The following is a 16,897-nucleotide window of genomic DNA, read 5'->3' on the forward strand; positions in this document are numbered from 1 at the left end:
TGAAATGAATGGTTTGGGGCAACATCAGGAAGAAGGCATCGTTCAAGTTGAGGTGCCAGGGCAGCTCTGGTATTATACAGCACGTGAGCAGGGGATACAGGGAGCAGAACTGGAGCCGTGGATCATGTTGAACGTGCTGTTCGGATTCAGAGGATGCCAAAAAAAATGCAGAGCAAAGAGATAAACAGGCTGAAATCCCAGCAATTTGGAAAACGGTTTCAGCGGAGAGATTTACCAAACTGGAGAAACCAAACCATATGCTGAGATCACAAAACGGTCATTGGTGTTCAAGAACATTATGGTGAACCCAGGCAGGTTCAGGAACACGGACTGGAGCATAGAAACGACATTTTCAGATTCGGTGGCACCAGGACATCAGTGAAGCTGAAACCAAAGCAATTTCGAAAACGTTCTCCGTGATAACTCGATCCAGTGGGGTAAACAAACAAAACAAACTGCTGAAATAACAAAAGGAAGGCACAGATGTTCAAGAACAGATTTCCAATTGATATGATGGTAACAAGATGGTTACACCAGCACGAACTAGAAAAATCATACTACTACCACATACGACAGGCCACCAAGAACAAACTACTAACACATCCCAACACCTCCGGATCTGACAGTAAGGAAAGTAGCGCCACGATTCGCTCTAGGCCCTCTCGCCCCTGATGCGGCGCGCGAGCTGGATATCCTTGGGCATGATGGTGACGCGCTTGGCGTGGATGGCGCAGAGGTTGGTGTCCTCGAACAGCCCGACCAGGTACGCCTCGGCGGCCTCCTGCAGCGCGGAGACCGCGGAGCTCTGGAACCGCAGGTCCGTCTTGAAGTCCTGCGCGATCTCGCGCACGAGGCGCTGGAAGGGGAGCTTGCGGATGAGCAGCTCGGTGCTCTTCTGGTACTTGCGGATCTCGCGCAGCGCGACGGTGCCGGGGCGGAAGCGGTGCGGCTTCTTCACGCCGCCGGTCGCTGGGGCCGACTTGCGCGCCGCCTTGGTCGCCAGCTGCTTCCGCGGGGCCTTGCCGCCCGTGGACTTCCTCGCCGTCTGCTTCGTGCGGGCCATCGGGAGAGTGGCTGGAGGGGCTAGTAGGCGTCGCCGGTGAGAGAGCTGACGGCGGGATGTGGGATGAGGAGGAGGATGGGGACCGGCGGTCGTTTTAAAGAGCGGAGGCGGCGGCCGGCGGGTTGGCGCGAGTTTGGGGAAATTTTGGATTTTTGGCGGTTTTCGTTTTGGGAGGAGGAGAGGTGGGTTTGGTGCGTTGGATTCGGGAGCAGTGGACGGCTGAGATTTAGTGCAGGTGAGGCACGCGCGTCGTGGGGAGCGATCCGTGGCGTGGGCGTCCCTGCGTTCTGATTGGTTGGTTGCGGCTGCTTGTAGCCAGGCTGCCGTGGGTATGAGGGCCTCTCTTGGGTTCTGAGTGGGTGATCATACATGGGCCGGGATCCACATTCGGCATCTCTGGGTCGTACAATTCCACCTCTTGGCCTGTTTTACATCGCTCAATCTAAACAAAGAGAGAGACTTGTAAGCATGGAATAGAAAGAGAGAAGTCCAAAACGAGCAATAGCCGCTGCCTTCAGAGAGAAAAAGCCCTAACCGCCTCCACTTCAGCCTCCTCCATAGATCGGTTCCCCCTCCTCCGGCTGGCTTCGTCGGCGTCGGGAGGAGTGGGGAACCCGATCTATGCGTGGAGTTTTCAATAAAAATAGTTTTTTCAGTAGTCTATGTTAGGGTTTTGGTCGTCGTTTTCTTGTTGGTTTCCCCCCAATGGAGATGGCATCGTCTGTAATAAGTGATCTTCGGCCCTTCGTCCGACGACGAGATCTCCTTCCCGACGTCAATGGTGGTGTTGAAAGATTACAATTATCTAGGTATGGGTGTTCATATCTTGCTTCGCCAGATCAATCTTGGATCTTTTCTCATGGTTGCCGCGAGGAGGATTATCCTCGCAGTTTTTGTCCCGGTTGCTACGTCCTCGACAATGGTAATTCGTACTCTCGGCTCTCCATCAACGTCGACAAGGCAGATCGGTTTTTATTCCCTGGTGTACTGGTGTTGGTACTCTTGCTGATGTTGATTGACTACTTTAATGGTTGCGCGCGTGCACGCAGCCTTGGCATTGCGGCTCAAATTAAAATTATGGGAGAACCTTCGTTGGTATTTACAGGTCTATGGTTTGTTATCTATCTTTGGCTGCCTCCCGAAAAGTACAAGATTATGTCTTGGAAGAAGAAAAAGTTTGAAGACCTCGAAGATTTGCTAGTATCTTTTAGACTTTATTTTGTAATCGCTGGAGACAGCTCGTGTATCTCTACCATGTACTATTTATTAATATAAATATATGTGGTATTGATTGTCAAAAAAAAAAGAGAGAGAGACTTGTAATTGCATCTCAAATAACAAAGGAAGCTACTCGTTGTTGTATAAGATAACTTGCAGTATGTGTTCACGAAATGGAAATGCAGGTACTATGTACAACACCCTGATAGAAATGCAGATCCTCTTCTTTGAGGCATTGCATAACGCTAAGAGCCCCAAACCTTAAACCACAAAACCACTTATACAGCGAATCCCAAAGCAGATTTGTGGTTTGAAAAACAAGTGCATAGACCAGATACGCTAAACACATATTAAAGAAAAATTGACGCGAAAGATAGAATTGCATTGCATTCAACAGTTCATACATACATAAGCTAAATTCGGCTACGATCAACTAAAAGCTACTCGAATTGGGCTACTATTCGAGCTAATCTCGCCGCCACGGCAACCTAGTACCAAAAATTGGCTTCGGGATGCTCACCGGAGCCCTGTGACATGGCGGCGGCGCGTCAGTGGCCTCCTCACTCGTCGTCGCTGTCAAGGATGATGAAGATCTTACCCTGCTCCTCCTCGACCAACCGCCACTCCTCCGCCTTGTCCGCTTTGCGGCGGCTCATCTGCAAAGACGTGCCCAATGACGGGGTCGAAGTGGCGCTCGTAGATGAAGTCGCCGGGCGCAAGGCCAGCTTCCTCGCCGAGCTTCGGGGCAGCTGGCGGGAGCTCGAAGCGCCACCAGAAGAGGAGGAGCCGCGACATCGGTAAGCCGCGGACTCGCGCTTCGAGAACGCGGGCGGTGGGGCGATGTCGTACCGGCTGAAGCGGTGCAACCCCTGGATCCGCGTCGCGTCGGAGCTGAGCTTTTTCCGCCTCCGTCTTCTCGCATGCGCGGTCGTTCGAGCTTCCTCCGCGGCCAACCTGGCCACCCCCGCGCCCGTTGGAGCCGCGCCCCGTCACCATGCTCGCCGGCGGGAGGAGGGGAGGCTGGACCTACGCGCGCGCGTCGCCGATTGCTCGCCGGTGGGAGGCTGATTTGTCGTCGGCGGGAGGCGGAGGAACGGATGGGGTTTGTACCCCATCCACTAGTAGAAAATCTCTCATGCGTACCGGTTCCAGAGGGGCATTCGTACCGGTTTTGCAACCGGTACAAATTATTCGGCACTAAAGCCCCCCCCCTTCGTACCGGCTGCTTACGAACCGGTATAAAACGGGCCTCCACGTGGGCCACCGAGAGAGCTCGGGGCTAAGGATCTTTGGTACCGGCTGGTAATACGAACCGGTACCAAAGGTTCCCCCGCGGCAGGGAATTTGCCCAAATCTCTGCCGCGGCGAGAATTGGCTTTTTAGGGTTTTGGAGAGGTTTAGGGATATCGGTTTGATTCATATCGCGTCGATGCACCGAAACGCGTTTGGGTTTAGGTAGTACATGAAGATCAAGATGATGCATAGCAAGTTGGTGCATATAATATAACACACATGTTATTGCATGAGATCGCAAATTAAGTAGCACTATGCATGAAGATCGATCTTCATGCATAGTGGTGCTCTCCGAGGCGTACTCTATATATGTCTATTACATGTAGCATAGTGGTACTCTTCGAGTCAACTATATATGTAGCATGTACATCTTCATTCATAGTGGTGCTCGCGAGTTGTGGTATGACGTCCCGAAGGAAAAATCCCGCCAATTCCTCGCCTATTGCTATGAAGCGGTCATCGATTGAGAGCTTGTTCCGCTTTCTTGCCAACTATAAAAGAATAAGATACAAATGAATACATGAAACAACTATTACTGAAACTCAGCACAACTTATGATAACAAAACAAATTTGTGAAGATTGTTTTTGTACCTCTTTATTTCTTTCATTATTCGTTCTCTCGTTGACAATTCTGCGGATGTACTCGCAAACGAAGAATCCACGAGAGATCGGTCCCCGGAGGTTGTTGCGGGCATTTCTTTACAAGAATATAATTCAATCAAACAATAGTCAAGTATGATAATTAAAAGGTGTGTGGACCTAGGTAGTACTACTTACTTTCGCACGCCATCGCAGCTTCGGTGTCCATTCACGGGACGTATCTTCCTTGATGAAAGTTTGCCATACGCTGCTCGACAAAAGAAAATGCATAAAAGAGTCATACGCTGCTCGACAAAATTAACGAAACAAACCGATAAGAATTAAAATTACCTTCCGAGCATTAAAAAACAAGACAAGTATAGATCCTTTTTTTTGCTTAGTGAGTCCAAGACTTCAACTTCTCCGATTTCCAAATTGATGACGAGAAGAATAAAGTGAAACCTACGCACGTTTCAATATGTAGTGTCATATATATAAGTCATTAGTTAAAATTTTGACATACGGTGAGCAAAATATAATGTGTTATAAGACAATAAGCACTCGAAGTTGTAAGGCCAAAGTATTAGCTTTTTGTCACGTTGTCGCTTCAAAAACCTTAGCAAAGTCTGCGGTGTATCCTTGTTATAGAGGGGATTCTCTATGGTTTTGACATGCATTGTGTTCGGGTCAATGAACCCAATGTCCGTGATATCGTCCCTTTTGCATTCGAGCATCTTCGATCCGCATAATATAGCGCACAAAAGATTATAATCTGTAGACAATGAACGACTTCTCAAATTAAATAAATAAATCACTTACGGACAATAGCAACCGATGATTGATTTGTCGAGGGCCCGGAGATTGTATAACCGAAAGAGTTCGGCGAAGTCAACGTTCACACGGTACTCCCGGAAGTAGTGCTCTTCCCTAACTCGCACCATGATAGTCTCGATCCCTTCCTTTGAGGCCTTAAGGTACCACGAATGCAAGTTACGCATACTTGTTGGTACCTTCCCGACATTCTCGACCAAATATTTCCCTTGAACAAACCGATATGCTCGTTCAGCTAAGGCGTAATCGGTTGCGTCTTGTCGAGAACTTTGAACGGTCTTCCCGTCAAACACCTTGAGAGGGCGACCGATTGAACGGGTTGTTGTCCGAGCTGGTAGACACCGTGTATCCCTTTTATCTCCCCGATACCCGATTGAACGGGTTTTGTCGCCTCGATCATCTTGTCATACGACCTTTCAATAGAACGCACATAGTCGGATGGCGGCGATGGTACGAGGTCATATAGATTGTCAACGGTACGCACAACTTTCTCCCGATCTAGTGTCTTCTCGAAAGGTATCTCCGGCACTTTCGGTGCAAAAATTTCTTCACCTCGGCCTCGAACGGCCTCCGCGTTTTCCTCCGGAGTTTTTTCCCAAGGTAACTTCTCGGTAGGCGGCGGTTGTTTCTCCTTTCTAGCTTTCTTCCTAGGCGGCGTACCGTTCCGCTTAACGGACGCCTGTCTTACGCGGAGGATCTCGAGATGGTGGACTCACGCTCGGGGTCCCTCTCGGGTAGGTGTGGACTTGGCTGCTCACCGAGACTGCCACCGGGAGGAGTCGATGGCATTTGCTGCTCATGTGTAGGAGTCGGTGGCCTTTGCAAAAGGACGACGTACTTCTTCGGCCATAGGGCGAAACCGTGCTTGACATCGGCCGGTGTCCTCTCATCTTCACCTCTAGGAATATCAAGCTCCACTTTTTCAAAACCCGAAACAACTTCATCCACCCCGACACGAACACAACCAGGTGGAATGGGCATATGATGGTGCATTGCTCCATCTTCACTTGGGTACACATAGCCGACCGCCACCTTAACGGACGCGGTCCCGATTAACATATGTAGCTCGCAATCTGTCTTCTCCGTGACATAATCCACGGGGTAGCTTCCTCCACATCCGTCAAGATGCGAGGAACCGACACTGCTTCTTCGCCGAGATGGGGCAAGCATCGGCTTGTGGATCCTGTAGAAACAACGGTTGATCGAGTGCCCTCTCGATTTCTCTCAAGAGCCTCCACCCTAGATAACAACTCCGTTACAATGTCGGCGTCCTTCTTCTTCTTTCGCGAACGGCTTCTATAAGTGTCGGCGCTGTCCGGCCACGCTTCCTTCATGGTGAGACTTGGGCGAGCTCGTACCCGTCCAACATGTTCAGGGTTCCCCAGAGCGAGTGTCAGCTCGTCATTCTCTCGATCGGGAATGTACTCTCCCTTTCTGACCTTGTCAATTGCATCTACAAGCTTCGGTACAATTGCCTCAATTTTTTCCTTCCATTTTCCCTTCGCAACGATCAACCCTGTCTTTGGGTCCAACCCTGCCCCATGAGCGAACAACCATAACTTGGACCGTTCGGGCCAGTCCCATGTCTCGTGGAGTGATTCCATGATCCATCAGTTTATTCTCAAACGCCGTCCACTTCGGAATGGCACTCTTGTAGCCACCGACCCCAAATGATGCGGAAGTTTCTTCTTTGCAGCATTTTCGGTATTTTTCTTCGATCGGGACACAAAAGTAGACGATTGCTTATACTCCTTAAATGCGGCCCAGTGATCTTTTATCTTCACTAGATTATCATCGAATACTTGGATCTTCATTCTTATATTTGTCCCATAAATTTTTCTTGAAGGTCCGGAATTGTATGGCCATCTTCTTCCATGTCCATTCCTTGACTTTATTCTTCCGGCCTTCCGTCATGTCTTCCGGTAGGCTGAACTTTGTCATGAGCGTGTCCCAAAGAAATTTTTTCATCGCGTCGTTGACATAACTAGCACCACTCTCCGGGTTCTTCGGCTTATGCCACTCTTGAATGCTGATCGGTACATGGTCCCTAACAATAACTCCGGATTGACTTGTAAATTTGCGGCAAAACTCCTTGGGCTCCAGTGGTTCACCATTATCCTTGAATGCCGTGAGGGCTAACCTGCCCTCGCACTTTAGCACCCGCGTCGGGCCTCGTTTTGATCTAACAGACTTGCTCGATGATCCAGAAGGCTAAAACAAAAAATTATTCGTTAATAAGTGCAATACAAATAAATGAATGCATCTAGGGATGAACATATAGACTAATTGATACATAGATATACACCTCGCCGGAGTTTGTGATGGACACTTCGTTGTCTCTTCTAATTTGTTCAGACTCAAGTCCCTCGCCGAAATCATTCAGAAAGTCTTGGAAATCGTTGTCAGCTCCATCGTCGGGTTCCGGACCACGGGCACTCCCATAGATCAATTGCTGCACCGCTTCTTCCCCCTCCTCATCTCGGACGAGGTGCCGTCCTCCATACCTCAATGTCACTGCAAAATTAAGAAAGCAATTGTATTTCATTCATCATGGATAACAATTGAAATGAAGAAAGCAAAAAACCCTAACCCTAACCCTATCCCCTCCTCCTCCGCCACCGCCACCGCCACACACTCGGCCTTTGGATCCGCCACACACTCGGCCTTTGGATCCGCCACACACTCGGCGTTCCCCCTCCTCCTCCGCCACCGCCACTCCTACTCGGAGTATGGAACTACGTACATGGCGAGTTTATGAACAATGGGATGGGCAGGAGCACCACACACTCACACACCACTCCTTATGTGGAGTCTATATATATCTCGCCATTCGATAGGCATGGCCACACCCACTCATGTACACTCGCTCGTCTAACTAAGTAAAGCACATCTAGCAAGAGGCTAGTGACCATGGCTTCACTCTCGTCCCTCTTGCTCGCGTCGGCCTTCTTCCTGGCTGGCTCCATCTTCTTCTACCGCACAACCACCACCACGCACCTCTCCAATTCTACATATGCACGACGACTACAATCGCCTCTCCGTTGCCTCCCGTACTCCAATGTCAATCCCCCTTTCCCTCCGCCAAATCAGCAAACATGCCGCCGCCGCCGCCGCTGGCCAGAGCCGCTCGGCGCGCGCCGCTCCTCCTCATAGTCCTCCTCCTACATTGCAGCAGCTTCTCCACCCTCCTCATCTCCACCGCCAACGCCGCCCAGCACGTGCGCGCGGCGGGCGACGGCGTGATCATCAGCCAGGCGGACTACCAGGGCCTGCAGGCAATCAAGCACGACCTGGCCGACCCGTACGGCTTCCTCCGCTCCTGGAACGACACCGGCATCGGCGCCTGCGCCGGCCACTGGCCATGGGCCGGCATCAAGTGCGTCCCCGGCACGGCCTCGCCATCACGCTCCCTCGGCGCGGCCTCGCCGGCCGCCTCTCCGACCGCGTCGGCCAGCTCGTCGCCCTCCGCCGCCTCTCCATCCACGACAACGCCATCGCCGGCGCCATCCCGCCGTCCCTCGGCTTCCTCCCGGACCTCCGCGGCCTCTACCTCTCCTACAACCGCCTCTCGCCGCTCGACGCCGGCCGCAGGGGATCACGCAGCGCGCGGCAGCAAGCGGGTGGCCCAAGCGGCGGCGGCCGCGCGGGTGGGCACGGCGAGGGGCCGCATCGACATTTTGTCGAACAGCCTACGCGCGCGGTGGCGACGAAGCGGCGGCGCCGGCCTTGGCGCCGGCGTAGGCGTCTCCGTCGCGTGGCGTCTCCAGCCTCGGTCTCGCAGCGGCGCGCGCGGCGTGGAGCGCGGCGGAGGAGGAGGGGTAGAGGGCGGGCGATAGCGCCGGAGGAGGAGGGGTAGAGGGGCGGCGTGCTCACCTTGGCCGGGTTGCCGGCGCGCGAGGAGGGGAGAGCGGCGGGCGAAGGCGAAGGCGACGGCGTGGGCGACGGCGACGGAGCGTCGGCTCTGCGGCGAAGATGGCGACGGCGTGGGCGCGACCGACGGCGTGGGCGACGACGGCGTGGACGCGGGTCTCTGCGCGTTTGCGTGTGTGAGAATGGAGAAGACGATGGTTTGCCCGCGCGGCTAAGTGTAAAACACAGGGAAACCCCTTTGGTATCGGTTGGTACCACCAACCGGTACGAAAGGCCTTTCGTACCGGTTGGTGGTACCAACCGGTACCAAAGGTTTTTTTTTGTTTTTTGTTTTTCTTTTTCTCGTTTTCTTTTCTTTGTCGTTTCTTTTCTTTTTCTTTCTCGTTTCTATTTCTTTTTCGTTTCTTTTCGTTTCTTTTCTTTTCTTTTCGTTTCGTTTCTTTTCTTTCTGTTTTTTTTTTCGTTTCTTTGTCGTTTCTTTGCTATTTCTTTTCTCGTTTCTTTTCTTTTTTTATTTTCTTTTCTATTTCTTTTTTTCTCGTTGCTTTTCTATTTATTTTCTTTTTCGTTTCTTTTCTATTTATTTTTTCTATTGCTTTTCTATTTATTTTCTTTTCTATTTATTGTTTCTATTTCTTTCTTTACACTCCCGCCACGACGCCGTTCGCGCGGGAAAGTTTCCCGCCTCGACGTCGCGCAGGAAACTTTCCTGCCACGACGCCGCGCGTGGGAGAAAAAAGGCGAGAAAGAAAGGGCGGGAATAAATTTTTATTACGATTGAACTCGAATTAAAAGTACATAGCTTAACCGAAAATTAAAGATACATGGCCAAATTCTACCGTTGGAGTCATTCAGTCATACTCATGCCTAGCCCTGTAGTAGTCGCCACTGTAGTCGTCGTAGTCGCCGTCATCATCGTCGCTGGCATCGGGGTCGCGGTACTCTCCGGTCGGCGGGTGAGCACGCGTGGGCTGGGATTGAGGGTAGCGCAGGCGGGGGCCACGGTAGGCCATGACGCCCGGAGAGTTCGGCCGCGCCACCACAGCCGACGGCCGGCCTCGTTGAAGTTCGAAGGAGGCGGACCGCCCTCCTCATGCTCGGAAAGCGCCCTCTCACGCCGATTGATGAAGAAGCTTTCCCAAGTCGAGGCCGTAGTCGGGATGCCACCGGGGATTCCTCCGCTGCTCGGCGTGAGCTCGAAGTAGTAGTGGTTCGTGATGGCCATCTCGCGCGCCACACCTAGAGGGACCGGAGGGACCGGTACGCCTCCGACGCTTAGCAACCAGCCGGTCGGGACGCGGTAGCCCGGCGGGCAGGGGTAGTTCGAGGCGCAAAGCGCCTCCGCCTCCCGGGGGTTAGAGATGCGATGGAAGCCATGGGAGAGAATGATGAGGTTTGCGAGATATGAGTCTAGATGTGATATGTAAATGGTGGCCAAGCCTACATATATATAGTGAAAAAATGGCGGGAAGACAAAGGCGGGAACCGGTGGAAAGCGTGGGAAGAAAATAGGCGGGAAGATAGAGGCAAACCTTTAGTACCGGTTGGTGGGTGCAACCGGTACTAAAGCTGTCGGCAGGATAAGGACGCCCTATCGGTGGGATAAGGACGCGTGGGTAACCTTTAGTACCGGTTGGTGGGTGCAACCGGTACTAAAGCTGTCGGCAGGATAAGGACGCCCTGCTCGATGAGATAAAGTATGTAGCGCACGACGCCCGTCGGTGGGATAAGGACGCGTGGGTAACCTTTAGTACCGGTTCGTGTCCGCAACCGGTACTAAAGGCTGTCGGCAGGATAAGGACGTTCGCCTATAAAAGGAGCATCGATAGACCATGGGAAGCAGCTCAACAAGCCAACATGGATGGAGAGTTTCATCACCATGGATGGAAGAAAGGGTTGGGAAATCTCCCGTGGCGGAACTTGTCGAAGATGCCCTTGGTGCACACGCCCTATGGCATCTTCGGAAGTTCCGCCTCGGAAAATTTCCCTGCAAGCCCGTGGAAGACTCCATCTCCTCTAACAATGTTGGGGAAAGGGTTGGGAAATCTCCGTGGCGGAACTTGTCGAAGATGCCCTTGGTGCACACGCCCTATGGCATCTTCGGAAGTTCCGCCTCGGAAAAATTTCCCTACAAGCCCGTGGAAGACTCCATCTCCTCTAACAATGTTGCGGAAAGGGTTGGGAAATCACCCGTGGCGGAACTTCTCGAATATGCCCTTGGTGCACATGCCCTATATATGGCATATTCGGAAGTTCCGCCTCGAAAAAATTTCCCTGCAAGCCCGTGACTTAACTAGTAAAACAAGCCAACCATCTCCATTGTTTATATCTTACATACAGTAACATCATTACACAAAAGTGATTTCCATATTGAGATACACAAGTTATACTCCATCTCCTCTAGTCTTCCGAGTTTTCTTCGCCCGTTTCCCTTTCTTCTTACTCGCGACGCAACCATGGACAATCTTCATTGTTTAAGATGATGCTTGGGTCAATTTTTACCTTGAAGGGTGGAATATCGTCAAACTTATTATAATCTTCGACATGTCCTGTCTTGTCCTCTACTCCCACGATGTTTCTTTTTCTCGAAAGAACTATGTGCCGCTTTGGCTCATCGTATGATGTGTCCTCTTGCCTTTCTTTTCTTTTTTTCGGTTTGCTAGACATATCCTTCACATAAAAAACCTGAGCCACTTCACCGGCTAGGACGAATGGTTCGGTGTCGTACCCAAGATTCTTGAAATCCACTCGTAGTCATTCCGTACTCGCGGGTCTACCTGTACCCGTCTTTCGGAGTTGAACCATTTACACCGGAACAAAGGGACCTTGAAATTAGGTCCATAGTCAAGTTCCCATATCTCCTCTATGTACCCATAATATGTGACCTTGTTCCCATTGCCATCTTCTCGCATCAAAGCGGACACCACTGTTTTGGTTGGTGCTCTTTTTGTCTTGGGCGAAAGTGTAAAATGTGTTCCCATTAATCTCGTACCCTTGAAAAGTCGATATAGTAGAAGATGGTTGCTTGGCCAACAAGTACAGCTGCTCGTCATCGGTGACATTCATGAGACGTGTTTGCAACCAACCGCCGAAAGTCTTCATGTGTTCTCCATCAATCCAATCTTCACGTTGCTCCGGGTATTTAGAGCGTAAGATCTCCTTGTGTTCCTCTTTGTACGGAGCCACCAAGATGGAATTAAGTAGAACCGTGTAGTGTGCTTGAGTGAAAGAATGTCCGTCCATACACGTTGCTGATTTCTTTCCTAGCGTGCCTTTTCCACGCAGTCTCCCCTCATAGCGCGATTCGAGGAACATCGATCGGCTTAAGGTCGAGAATAAAGTCAACACAAAACTCAATGACCTCCTCTCGTTCCATAGCCCTTGGAGATGCTTCCTTCGGCCTAGCACGGTTATGAACGTACTTCTTTAAGACTCCCATGAATCTCTCAAAGGGGAACATGTTGTGTAGAAATACAGGACCGAGAACGCCAATCTCTTCGACCGGGTGAACTAGGAGATGTGTCATAATATTGAAGAAGGATGGTGGGAACACCAACTCGAAGCTGACTAGACATTGGACCACATCCTTCCGTAAATTTTGTAGAGTAAGTGGATTGATCACCTTCCGAGAAATTGCATTGAGGAACGCACATAGCTTCACAATGGGTACTCGAACATTTTCCGGCAGAAGCCCCCTCAATGCAACCGGAAGTAATTGTGTCATAATCACGTGGCGGTCATGAGACTTTAGGTTTTGAAACTTTTTCTCTGACATGTTTATTATTCCCTTTATATTCGACGAGAAGCCAGACGGGACCTTGATGCTACTCAGGACTTCAAAAAAGATCTCCTTCTCCTCTTTGGTAAGAGCGTAGCTGGCAGGACCTTGATACTTCTCTGGATTCAGGTTGTTACCTTCGTGGATACTTTGCTGGTCCTGCCGTGCATCCGGTGTATCTTTTGTCTTCCCATACACGTCCAAGAAGTTTAGCAGGTTCACGCAAAGATTTTTCGTCACGTGCATCACGTCGATTGCAGAGTGAACCTCTAAGAATTTCCAGGAGGGTAGCTCCCAAAATATCGACTTCTTCTTCCACATGGGTACGTGTCCGTCAACATCATGCGGAACAGATTGTCCGCCGGGACCCTTTCCAAAGATCACTTCTAAATCCTTGACCATATCATATATAACTTCCCCATTAGGGCGGGTAGGCTTCGTTCGGTTATCCGCCTCACCTCCGAAATGCTTTCCTCTCTTTCTTACGTGATGTTGTTTTGGAAGAAATCGACGATGCCCTGGGTACACATTCTTGTTTCCCAAATAATTACTATCGGTCTCACCTAAACGAGTGTGTGCATGCATTGTATCCCTTGTTTGATCGCCCTGAAATGTTACCAAGAGCAGGCCAATCATTGATGGTTACAAATAACAACGCTCGTAGGTTAAATTCCTTTTGTTCGTGCTCATCCCACACGAGTACACCTTCGTCACGCCACAACTCTAAAAGTTCTTCAACCAATGGCCTCGGGTACACATCAATGTCGTTGCCGGGTTGCTTCGGGCCCTGGATGAGCACCGGCATCATAATGAACTTCCGCTTCATGCACAACCAAGGAGGAAGGTTATAGATACATAGAGTCACCGGCCGAGTGCTATGACTGGAGCTCGCTCCCCGAAAGGATTAAAGCCATCTCGTACTTAGACCAAATCTTAAGTTCCTTGCGTCATCTGAAAATGACTTGAACTCTCTGTCGATTTTTCTCCACTGCGACCCGTCGGCGGGGTGTCTCGAGCATCACATCTTTCTTACGGTCCTCTTTGTGCCATCGCAACAACTTGGCATGCTCTTTGTTCCGGAACAAACGTTTCAACCGTGGTATTATAGGAGTATACCACATCACCTTCGCAGGAACCCTCTTCCCGGGGGTGGACTCACCCTCAACATCGCCGGGGTCATCTCGCCCGATCTTATACCTCAATGCACTACATACCGGGCATGCATTCAAATTCTCGTACTCCCCGCGGTAGAGGATGCGATCATTGATGCATGCATGTATCTTCCGCACCTCTAATCCTAGAGGGCGGACAACCTTCTTTGCTTCGTACGTGCTAGAGGGCAACACGTTCTCCCCTGGAAGCATCTTCTTTATTATTTTCAGCAACTTTTCAAATCCCTTGTCGAAGTACCATTCTCTCGCCTTCCATCGCAGCAATTCCAGCGTGGTACCCAGCTTTTTCTCGACCATTTTCGCAATTTGGGTACAACAGTTTGTTGTGATCCTCTAACATTTTCTCCAACTTCAACCTCTCCTTTTCATTTCCGCAATTCATCTTCGCATCAAGAATGGCCCGACCCAAATCGTCATCCGGGTCATCAAAAATCGGCTCATCGAAAATGAGCTCTTCTTCGCCTTCGTCTTCCCCCATTCTACTACCACCGTCTTCGATGAATAAGGGATAGTTGTCACTATCCTCTTCTTCTTCGTTGTCTTCCAATATAACCCCTCTTTCTCCGTGCTTGGTCCAACAATTATAGATGGGCATGAAACCATTCTCCGACAGGTGGACGTGAAGGGTCTTCGAGGTAGAGTAATCCTTCATATTCTTACGGAACTACATGGACAATACATGAAACCATTCGATCGCCTGTTTGCCTCAGCCACGTTGAGAAAATAATGCATGCCGACAATGAACTCGGGATGGCACCGGTCACCGTACATCCATTGTCGACTCATCCGCATTTTATATGTATATCAAAAATCATTAAGTACACAACATCATGGATATATGAGTGACCAACTTAATTAATATTCAAGTTCATCACATAAAACTAAGTTTTTTTTTATAAAAAAGAAGAGGCTCACCGAGGTTGTACGGTGCTCGGCTAGGGGACGACGCTAGCGATCGACGGCGGTGAGGACGGGGATGATACTAATTAAAACCTACAAAATATACCATAATTTCAGCTCAAATTGATTATAAAAAAGTAAAATCCCTAACTTAGGCATTTCATCAAACACCTTGCTAGCACTAGAAAAATAGTACGAGTTAAACTACCAAAGAAATGAGCTAAATTAGTAACGCCGGAAGAAAGGATGATATTGCTAACCCTTGGATAGATGGAGGTCGTTAATCTTGTTAAAATGGTGGAGAAAAATAAAGATTATTGGAGTGTGAGAGGTGGAGAAAAATTTAGAGTGTGAGGAAGAAGAGAAAATGAGAGCCACAGCAGGGGGCTCGGGCGATCCGGGCGATTTGATATGGTCGGGTACCCTTTGGTACCGGTTCGTGTTACGAACCGGTACCAAAGGTCCAGCCCGGGCCCCACCACGCGTCTGAATTTTGGCCGAAGACCTTTCGTACCGGTTCCTAACACGAACCGGTACGAAAGCCCCTCCCAAACCGGTACCAAAGCTCCTCGCCCACCTGAGCCCTCAAACCGGTACAAATGGCCCCATTGGTACCGGTTCGTAAGGGAACCGGTACCAATGGCTTAGATGGATGAGAGGTTTTCTACTAGTGATCGGACTCTCTGACCATCATATATACGGGCATTTCACGGGTTTGGACTGCGGCCTGGAACCATTTTCAAGACCAGGCCACCGATGCGGTGTCTGGACTGACCCAAAAAATGAAGCAAAAATCCCAGATCAGCCCAAACTAACATTTCCAGTCTGATATGGGGTATCTGGTAGAGATGCTCTAAACAGAGAGGGCATCCATTGCCGTAAATATAAGAGCACATTTACCCTTGACTCTGCAACTGCAATATCTGCACATTTAGAGCCGTACATTGCTGGACAGCCGCCCTTGGAAAAAAAACTCCTTCAGTATACTGTTTGACTCTGCGGTATCGAATGTGACCCTTCATTCTACTGATTTGAGGCAACAAAATCCCATTCATCTTGAACTACCATTCACTGTAGTCTTGGAAGCAACTAGCAGGGCTGCTTTTCTTTGTAAAACATATATGACGACGAACATCTTTCAGCAGCCAGAAATACAGCTACAAAGTGCAAAACTCCCCCTGGAGCATCGAAGCACTCCATGTGTGTACCAGATTCACCAGACTCTACATTGGAGATTCAAATCTGCCATACAAATAAATCCACGTCGACAAACGATTCTGCAAGATAAGCAACAGGGAGCAGAAAAGACACACAAACTACAGACTACACGAAAGGAGATTGGCATATGCGCTGTCCTTGGATAACAAATACAGTAGGTTAAATATGCTTTGCAGGGCAGTCTTTTTTGTTTCGTTTTTGTGAGTGCGTTCAAGGGCAGCTTGTTCAGCTCGTGATACGGTAGCCTGGCCACTACAGCACGTCAGCACTAGACCCCCCACAAGTCATTCAACCAGCACAGCTGCAACACGCCATGTGCCACGTTCATTCATCTAAAGAAAACATGTGTCACATTGATGATCTCGCACACATTAGACTAGTCACAATGGGAAGTATCATATACTAGTATCATGTACATGATACTAGTTTGTGATAGCACCTCCACAATGCATAGTATCATAATATGGTATCATACTTATGTCATATTTAATGTTTTGTAAAATCTCAATGCAAATGTGTGTACATGATGTATTTGTAATGAAATTTTCTAGGTTTATGTGTCATGATACGGTATCATATTATGATACTCCCTCTCTCACAGTTTATAAGGCGTGCACCTACATCTAGATCGCAAATTTGATCAAGTTAGCATTAATCATATGTTATAAAAATTATATCATTACAAAATTTAGATGTTCTATTTTCTAATGATATAATTTTTGCATTCTATAATTTAAATTATATAGATTAAATTGGCGACCTAAGGATACGAGGAGGACTAGTAAACTGAGAAGGAGGGAGTACTACTCTCATCTCTCACCTCATTAATTGATGTGACACATCAGATTTTTGGCAACATGGCATGCATGATACTACTTATGATACTCTCATTGGGACAGTCTTATTGCATAAACTTCCAACATTATGCTAATTCTCACCAAGTACAATAAGAAGGGGACAAGTAACACGTAGTA

General features: G+C 49.3%; 1 protein-coding gene across 1 annotated transcript; it reads right to left on the reverse strand.

Moving 5' to 3' along the window:
• Nucleotides 1-652: 652 nt before the first annotated feature.
• LOC124706594 (histone H3.2) lies at nucleotides 653-1,066 on the reverse strand. Its single transcript, XM_047238253.1, has one exon. The coding sequence runs from the start codon at nucleotides 1,061-1,063 to the stop codon at nucleotides 653-655; it is 411 nt and encodes a 136-aa protein (XP_047094209.1). The 5' UTR covers nucleotides 1,064-1,066.
• Nucleotides 1,067-16,897: the final 15,831 nt, after the last annotated feature.

The sequence above is a fragment of the Lolium rigidum genome, chromosome 4 (genome assembly GCF_022539505.1).
Source record: "Lolium rigidum isolate FL_2022 chromosome 4, APGP_CSIRO_Lrig_0.1, whole genome shotgun sequence".
NCBI lineage: Eukaryota > Viridiplantae > Streptophyta > Magnoliopsida > Poales > Poaceae > Lolium > Lolium rigidum.

Coding starts and splice junctions, on each gene's coding strand:
- LOC124706594 (XM_047238253.1), bottom strand. CDS start 1,063: ATGGCCCGCACGAAGCAGACGGCGAGGAAGTCCACGGGCGGCAAGGCC.